This window comes from Eptatretus burgeri, unplaced genomic scaffold, assembly GCF_056783735.1.
Source record: "Eptatretus burgeri isolate ZD-2024b unplaced genomic scaffold, Ebu_testis_v1 Ebu_testis_scaffold_3159, whole genome shotgun sequence".
Taxonomy (NCBI): Eukaryota; Metazoa; Chordata; class Myxini; order Myxiniformes; family Myxinidae; genus Eptatretus; species Eptatretus burgeri.
The window spans coordinates 410,519-420,006 of record NW_028225107.1 but is presented as its reverse complement, the minus strand read 5'-3'; the positions used below and the strand labels follow the sequence as shown (position 1 = coordinate 420,006).

The following is a 9,488-nucleotide window of genomic DNA, read 5'->3' as shown; positions in this document are numbered from 1 at the left end:
GATTCTGGGTTTCAGCTCATCTGTCCCTCCGAGCTGGAGTCCGTTATTAAAGGCATCAGCCACCATTTATTGTGTGTGTGTGTGTGTGTGTGTGTGTGTGTGTGTGTGTGTGTGTGTGTGTGTGTGTGTGTGTGCACGCGTACGTGTGTCCGTGGGCCCGTCTAGTAAGTAGGAAATTGTTAAGTGCTTTGTGTGCTGTAAATGATTGCATTGCATTTCGTATAGTCAGTACAGTTCTGCTCTTACGTGCTTCCCTAGTTCCCCCATTATTATTAATCAATACCCCAATTGTTAAATGTCTTCAGCTTGTCGCGTCGATTCTTTCATTGACTGAGCATTTCATGTGTTGGGAGTTAGGAAGCCGTTGGTTTGCCGTAAAAGGGGGACATTTGGACCGACGGTTCTTGGCGATTAAGCCGCTCGGAATCGCGCATGGGGCAGGCTCGCTGAAGCGGCTTGTTCCGTACGAGTCCCGTCGAGGGTGGAATACCCCAGTGGTTGGATCACGTGGGTATTTAGGTAAATTGAAGATTGGCAATCGACCCTACCCCACGTGGTCTGCCCCTTGGCGTATTTCAGTTCTTGCCCAAGGACCCGTCGGCCTCGGAGTTATCCGGGCGGCGATCTATATTCCGGGCGATCGGTCGGGCCGACTCGACTTGCGGCTCCGTTCAGAGCGGTCAGTTCGCGACCGACGCCCCGGCACCATAACAATGCATTCAAGCATGGGTGCAGCAAATTCAAAGTCCCACCACAAACAGCAATGGAAAAACATGGTGAAAGAACACACGTGTGACAAATTACACACAACTAGGCAGGAAGAAAGAAGCAAAGATAAAAATTGGAGTGTGACATTGTGTTCAAAGTCAGATCACATTCACATGATACAATGTCATTTTATTTTCAGAAACATCCGAAGGAGTGTGGTCAGCCCGTGTCGGATCTCAGCCGTACGTAATCCATAAACGATCGGATTTGCAAGAGGCTGCAGCAAATAGAACAGTGAGCCACTCAGATATTTAAAAACGTGAGATAAAGACTTTCCAGCTGACAGACGCAGAGAGATAATAGCAAAAAGCATGGAAAAAAGGAAGAAAGAAAGTACCAGCCAATGGGTGAGACATGTGTGTAGAGCCTTATTCCTTCCCTCGGAGTCCTGGACAGAACGTAGACATTCGTACAGAATGAAACCATATGTGATGATGACAACAATGATGATAAAGGAGATGGTTATAAAGGACAATACAATCCCATATATATTATTAACCGTGATATCTTCACATGATAGATTAGCTATAGCAATAGGAAGACATGCTACATTCGTAAGTATATTCTTGCAGAATGTCCGTCGCAACAATAACATGGGATAAACACCTCTCGTCAGGAAACACCAGCACAGTGTGGCCCAAATCACTTTGTGAGCTTTGCTGTTCGTCATCAGGACACTGTAGCGAAACGGATGGCAGACGGCCAGGTAACGATCAATAGCCATGATTCCAAGTATGTAAGTTTCCATTCCAGCATAAAATGAAATGAAAAAAGCTTGAATGAAACAAAGACTTATCCGAGTTTGGTTATTTATGATGATACTGTACATGAGTCGAGGCAGCACAGTTGTTGAACCGATAATATCGATGAACAACAAATAAGCAAGGAGGATATAGACTGGTTTGTGTAACTGCTTTCTCAGGATAATGAGCAGGATCAATACCAGGTTGAGAGTGACTGTTACAATGTAGGTGAAGAAGAAGGCACTGAAAGCCCAGGGCCGCACCTGCGCCGGCTCGTTAAAAATCACTTCGAGAAAGAACACATCCTTCAGTGACTGATTCATCTCTGAGAAAAGCTTTCCCACTCTGGGGGAGGAAAAAACAACGAAGATTACTACCTTGTGCCGAAGTAATTGTGATTTAACAGAGTTAATGAGACATAGCTGGTGTCGAGAGAGTTCATAGAACACATTACCCCATGTTGTCTTGAGAAAAAGTACATGGGAAGGGTCTTTTCACCTCTTCCCTTGCATTTGCAAGCACAATCTACATTTCCTATGAGCTGTGATTTTGTCTGAATCTCGACATTCCCCAATGCTGAGAACACGCTTGACAAATATTATTTGACGTGATGGCGTAAAATGGCGCAGTATGTTGTCCACGTCCTGTCAGACACCGGTTTACATCAGGAATGAATTCCTGAAAAGTACGAAGAATATCGAAGAGATGTACATCAAAGGGATTTGTCTCAGAATTATAATTAATGGAATCAGTGTGGGATGCGTTCCCAATGTCACCATTTCACGTTTTATATTTCACTTTTTACCTGCGATATTGCCTTTTTTTGTATTATTGACAGTTATATTCAAGTACACATATGTATAAATATAAAACAGCAAATATCAGACATATTTATATAAAAATGAACCTCTTGGATGCGGTCGAAGTTAGTGGTAACTCTTCTTCCTCCTCCCTCTTCAATGAGCATCGGCATTTTTATTGATGTTACTCACCAAAAGCAAACTTAATAATCTGGCAACATCAATGGCACGTTAACCAGCACCCATTCAACGAACATCGTGTTTCAATTCCAAGGTAACACTTTTACAATGTCCCTTCCCCACTTTACGGTGCAGTACTGTACTGTTAAACTGGAGGTGTTTGGAAGTATCATTAAGGCAATTTTTGTTTCACACTATTCAAGTATATAATTCAATTGAAATAGATAAAAGTTTTAAAAGTTGTTGGAAAAAAAAACCCCAATTTTTTTTTTTTTTTAGAAGTTTGCCACCGTTGTTGCACTGTCTTTTACATAATCTTATGTTATTATATTACATAATCTTATGTATACGTTATATTAGTTATTCATGCTTGTGTGTGTTATTTATAGTTTCGTGTTTGGAATTATTTTCAATTTTGGAATGAGTATTCAAAATATAAAATTCAATTGAAATTAAATAGTTCCTTGATCATAGACAGACGTCTGTAGACCAAAATACAGACAGACAGACAGACAGACAGACAGAGTAAACCAATTGTTCAACCCCACTTTGTGCGACTTGCATAGGGTAGCAAAGACCGATGGGGAATCCTCGACAGTAGAGGTTGTTCAATGTATCTACAGGTGAGCACACCTTTGTCTTTCTCCACTCTTTGTGTTTACATGATTATATCAAGTTCTTTCTTTTCAATGATTTTCAGTGAATCTGTGGTGATGATGTAGGAATGATCATGTTTCTTAAATTTATTTCTCTGATAAGGGATCAATAATAGATCACGCGGTGATTAAACATGTTTCTTTCTCATCATGTGACTGCTCTCAAAATTTGATATCGACAAACACACTAGTTGATCCAAAACTGTTCATCCTAAATAATTGTATAACTTGTTTAAATTTTGATCAAGGATATTTTCAGTTTAAAGCTCATATTGCACATACATGACATGCAGGAATATCTGAGGATACATCAGCATGGTTCATCAGGAAATAAAAGGTCTGGTGTTGATTTAACACCAGGCCTGGTGTTGGTTGGTTAAGGTGGCTGACTTAAGGAATGCTGGATAATCGGGATAATGGAAATGTTGTCAGATCCTGACATTTGCGGTGGATACGTTCCTGAAAAATGCCGGAAATGTCAAATTCGTGAATGTCGGGGCATTGTTTCAATGGGAAAAAGGGGGATAGGTTCCCGGCGGTTCGTGAAGCATGAGGGAAAATCAAAAATACAGTGACAACCCGTGAATACGTGAAGCACAGCACCACAAATGTAAAAGCAGTTCAGACAAAACCGTGAATATGTGAAGCACAGAGCCACAAATGTAGAAGCAGGTCAGAAAAACGGTGACCGTGCAAAAAAAAAAACTGTGAGTACGTGAATCACAGGGCCGGGAATGCAGAAGCAGGTTACATTTTATGAACCTCAAACATGCGGGGTCTGCGAAAAGAGGACCGTGAATGTAGTTGTTCAACACTGCAAGGGAGGTTGACACCAGAGTAGGCGACTTGGTTCATAATGCCCCCACTCTCTCAATGCCACAGGAATTCAATCAATCAATGTATTTATTTAACTTTACTGAAAAAAATTGGTGGGAGAAGTAGAAACAGTGCAGGCAGGTGCAGGGACTTAATCAGGTAGGTGTGTGTGTGTGTGTGTGTGTGTGTGTGTGTGTGTGTGTGTGTGTGTGTGTGTGTGTGTGTGTGTGTGTGTGTGTGTTTGTGCAAGTTGCTGTTATTACCTGCTATCTCCAAATGTGGGTGGGTTTCAGGAGGTGAAACGGAGACCTGCCACGTCTCAAAATGTGTGTCCACATTTGGGGTTTCAGAATGTGATATGCAGTCTTCCCAGGGCGGGCTAATAAAAAAGTGCGATTTATACACCGGAAAATATATTACTCTTTCATTGAATGACCTCTGTTTCCTTCAATTATAACTATTCTTCTTCTTTACTCTCAAGCTGTGGACTGTCATAGTTTCACTGTCCATTCTGCTGAAAAACTCTCCTGCATTTCTTTATTTTACAGTCTATACCCTTCGTTATCAAAAACATCTCGATCTTCTCTCTTCACAATCGTCTCCTTTCTCATGTGTAAAGTTGTTTCCATCAGCTGTTCCTCATACCTTAGTCTAGCAAGCCCCACAATCAACTTCGTTGCTTTATGTTGTACCCTCTCATTGGCAGCTAGGTCCTTCCTTCATTCGAACAATGTTCGACAAAAACTGGACATTATTTTCCGTAAAGGTCACTGAATCCTTGAGCACATTAAATCACTGATTATTACCTCATTTAATTTACCAAACAATGGGTGATGTGTGGAGACCTCACCCCAGTGACAGTGTGAATACAACCTAAAACCTATCTCCTCTTTATGCTGTCCAACAAAGTGCAATCTTAAACGATGGCTGTCTGATGCTGTGCAGTCTCCTTTTAGAGTCAATGTTTACAATCGATGATTAAATAATATATTCCAATTATTTTCCAATAACTCTGGTGGCAATATCACGTTATTTTTACCAAAAGTTTATTAAAATTAGTGGTTAAATTCCTGTGCCTGTTCCAAATTGGAGGAACAATTAGAAGACTGAGTGTTGATAATTATAGTCATATAGTTGGGCAGCTACGTCGGCCCCACGTCCACCCCCCTGAGTACTTATGCAAACATACTTTTTAGATCAGGTGTCTAGTTAACATTTTTAGATGTTAACAAGAAAACTAGGTTGGGCTTGGGGTCTATTTGGCTGCCATCTTGGCTTTTGACATGCCCAGTTCTCGAAAAACAGAAGTTTTCGTAACTTTTGAACCAAACATGCTAGAAATACAATTGCAACATCTATTCCATACAATTTTGACATGTCAAATTTATTTATAATATCATATTTAATATTTGATAAAGCTTTATGGGTCATACTTCTCAAAATGGTGAAAAAAACATACCTAAGGAATCATATACAGTGGTGCCCCCAGAATCCGAATTTAATTCGTTCCAGGAGGCTGTTCGGATTGCAAAAAGTTCGGGTTCCAAAACTATTTTCTCAATAAGAAATAATGGAAAGTGAATTAATCCATTCCTGGACCCCAAGAAAACCCACTTCCAAGACACTTTCAACTGAAATTCCCCGTGTTTAAGGTAAAATAAGATGAGTAAATGACCTTCGGTGGCGGTGTATTGTATGTAAACTGGTACAATCACCACATCCAAAGGTCCATACAGGCTCGTGCCTGGGTTCCGATCGCTCGCGCACTCTGCGAGCGTTGCCCCCAGGGCAGCTCATCAAACATGATGCCCACAGAACCACAATCACTTTCATCAAACGCATCGGGCTGAGGTAATCATGGATATTCCAAATTACAACCGGTTTTTCTGTGAAATTAAATCCTTGCCTAACGGTCCGTCACACCACGTGATCGGATTGCTTTTTTGTTATGAATTAAAACGCATGATGAGTAAAAAGAAAAACAGCACAAATCAAGGTGAAAACACGAGGTAAAGTAGCGATCGACACACGAGAGATGCTTTCACGAGGACTTCCACCGACGAACTGAATGAACAAAGCGCGAAGTCGAACAGGTGGGGGAGACGCACGTGAACAAACATGAACGCCATGTTGTGTTCGGTTTTTGAAAATGTGTTCGGTTTTTAGGGCAAAATTTTCTCGAAAAAATTGTTCGGATTCCAATTTGTTCAAACAATGGGGCGTTCGGATTCTGGGGTACCACGGTATATGCCTTATATTCGGTCCATGGTGGTTAATTGCCACATATAAACTGACCAACAACATTGTAACTCTTATTTCATATTGCATATAATAGGCCTTGCTTACTGGAATCTGATAACTGTGTCAGCAATGGTCATTCCATGTACAATTTTGTAACCTTGCGACATGTTTGTAAGTCTTCCTAGAACTCTTTGTCTATGTTGGGCCTGGGTAAGAATAGTCTCACTCGCCTTATGTATGGAGTAGAAGTACCCTAAAATGAGGCAGCTTGATTAAGTGATAAGATCATGGAACTTGAATTTTAAATCAAAGACAATAATAGGAATTTATGCTGTTTCCAATTGTTGCCATGTTATACTTACCTGACCTTCCGAGAACACTAAATAATACTTTGTTTGTTTTAGGTGTTAAGATTTTTGTGCATTGTATCAATGTATGGGCCTTACTGACTTGAATCTGTTGAAGAATCGGTGGTCATTTACTGCATGGAAACTGAACAAAACTTTGTTGCTCTAATTTTAACATTGTATGGGCCTTACTGACTTGTGTCTGTTGAGGCAGCGGTGGTCATTCGCTCTATGTAAACTGACCAACAGCATTGTTACCCCTGTAAACGATTTTTCCTCAATTGCTTCATCATATTTTCTTCTGGTTTCAGGTGCATGCAACGATGATGGTGAGAAACTATTCTGTAGAAAAAAAAGCAAATGCTTATTTGGTGGAGGATTCACATCATAGTCAAGTAGAAACTAACCCAACTATGCCTAAAGGAAAAAAACGCCCGAGCACTGAAAGTCCAGTTGACTCTCAAGCTAAAAAAAAGTCTCTTACCCCAACTGTATCTTGCATGTGACTGCCATTAATAATTATGGGAATTTTACATCATTTAGCAGTGTCAAAGCAGATCCCATTGAGTAACTGGCTTTCCTGCATGACATCCATGATAAACTTTTCGTTGAACCTTCAGGGTCTTCCTATCATGTGGAGAATATATGCAGTCAGATACCTGATTCATGAGGTGGTGTTGAACTGGATGCCATTGGTTATCACAGAGGTCAGGTCAGGTCAGGTATGGGAGCATGTGCCAGAACAGCACGTCGCTGCGTCCACTTTCCGCCGGTACTCCAGGGGCCTCCGTCTGGCCATCCCCCAGGCAGATGCCAGGCCCATCCCCATCTCCTTGAGATGATGGTCAACCTGTTGCAACCATGAGGCACGTGGTCGACCCACTGGCCTCCTCCACTCATGAGACTCCCTCGCTGAGAGAATCTGGTGAGCAGGATCAGAGTCAGGAAAACGAGCCACATGTCCATACAGCCGCAACTGATGCTCACGGACTATGCAGGTAACAAATCTCATCCGAGTCTCTCTCAGCAACCGCTCGTTGGACACAAAATCCGACCAGCGATAGCCTAGGATTCTCAGAAGAGACCTGGTACCAAAGGAATTAAGTCTCCGTCTCAGATCCTTGGTCAGAGTCCAAGTCTCGCACCCATAGAGCAAGACTGGAAGTACCAAGGACCTGAAGACTCGGACTTTCGTCCTCCCGCACAGGTACCGGCAGCGCCACACCCCATGATCCAGTGAATCCATGACTCCCCAGGCCCGACCCAGACGTCTATTGACCTCTGACTCGCAGCCAGCAGAGACATGAATATCACTGCCAAGGTAAGTGAATCTCTCCACGACCTCAACATCCTCACCACAAACAGACACAGACAGGACAGCAGCATCCAAGATGTCACCGAAAGCCTGGATCTTAGTTTTGACCCAAGAAACCCGTAATCCCAACGGCTCCGACTCCTCATTCAGCACCTCGAGGGCCCCCAAGAGGATGTCTAAAGTCTCCGCAAAGATGACTGCATCATCTGCAAAGTCAAGGTCCGAGATCTTGACATTCCCAAATGACGCACCGCAACTTGATCTCTCCGACATCCTCCCTAGAATCCAGTCCATACAAGTGCTGAAAAGTGTGGGGGCAAGTACACATCCCTGACGAACTCCAGTAACAACTGAAAATAAGTCAGAGATGGTACCACCACACTTCACAGCACTCTCAGTACCAGAGTAGAGTTCAGACATCAGATCGATCAGTTTGGGTGGCACCCCACGAAGACCAAGAATCCTCCAGAGGACATCCCGATTCACTGAATCGAACGCTTTACAGAGATCAACATAGGCTGCAAGCAGCCCCTGCCGAAACTCTCGTCTGCGTTCCGTGAGGACACGAAGTGCAAGGATACGGTCAATCGTTGACCTCTTTGGTGTAAAGCCTGACTGCTCTGGACGCTGGTGCTCAAGCAGATGGTGGCGAACCCTATCGAGAATTATCCGAGCAAAGACCTTGCCCGGCACTGAGAGCAGCGTCACCCCTCGGTAGTTGTTGCAGTCTTGGCGATCACCCTTCCCTTTCCAGAGAGGGACAACAAGGCCTCTCTTCCAGTCAGTTGGGATGATGCCTGTGTTCCAGGCAGAGCACAAAACTGCATGCAACGACACGAGTGCAGCATTTCCACCAGCCTTGAGAAGTTCGGCATGGATGCCACAGATCCCTGGAGCTTTGCCCCATTTCAACTGGTTCACCGCAGCCCGTGTTTCCACAAGCGTAGGTGGACCACAGTTGATTCGAGGGTCAGCAACAGGGATTGTAACACCCTTGACGTCCAACTCGACAGTTGGGGGATCAGCCTGGTACAACCGCTCAAAGTAACCGGCCCAGCGGGCCTTCACTTCATCTCTCACAGAGGATGTTACCAGTACTTTACAATGTCCCTTCATTGGCTGACTGAATTAAAAAACCAGCCCTTAGGCGATCGCCTCGCAAAAAAAAAAAAGTCAGAAACTGTTCTTTTCGGCCCTGAATGCATCTTCTGTGATAAAACTGATCTGAAGATACCTGGGCGATCAGGCAAAAAGGAGAAACCTATCAAGTTCACCCGACCCACAGCTTGGAAGTGTAGTGAACCTCAAGCATTAGCATTGGGAAACAGCAGTTTATACCACAAGGTGAAGGTTGTTGACGTTTTTGCAAAATAAACGAAATTTCACCCAAGTTGCCTACGACATTTTCCCAAGGCATACCACAATCATCTCCGTGCTGCTGAGAATGCAAAACGTGATGACGTGGAGCAGGCTCGCCAGGAAGCTGCCCACCATGAGGCATTTGATGCAGTTGTTGAGTTCATCCTTGAACATGTCATTGATTATAATGGGGTTGTGGCACTCTCCTCCTTGAGACTGATCTACACTAAGAAACTGGATGAATGTGGGCATCTCGAGTGTGG

The 9,488-nt window shown here is 43.3% G+C and overlaps 1 protein-coding gene across 1 annotated transcript; it reads right to left on the bottom strand.

Annotated features, from left to right (window-relative positions):
* Positions 1 to 892: 892 nt before the first annotated feature.
* Positions 893 to 5,111, bottom strand: LOC147006633 (olfactory receptor 8G17-like). Its single transcript, XM_085868320.1, has 2 exons — positions 1,106 to 5,111; positions 893 to 985 (listed from the first exon to the last, which is right to left on the bottom strand). The coding sequence occupies exons 1-2, from the start codon at positions 1,832 to 1,834 to the stop codon at positions 893 to 895; spliced, it is 822 nt and encodes a 273-aa protein (XP_085724446.1). The 5' UTR covers positions 1,835 to 5,111.
* Positions 5,112 to 9,488: the final 4,377 nt, after the last annotated feature.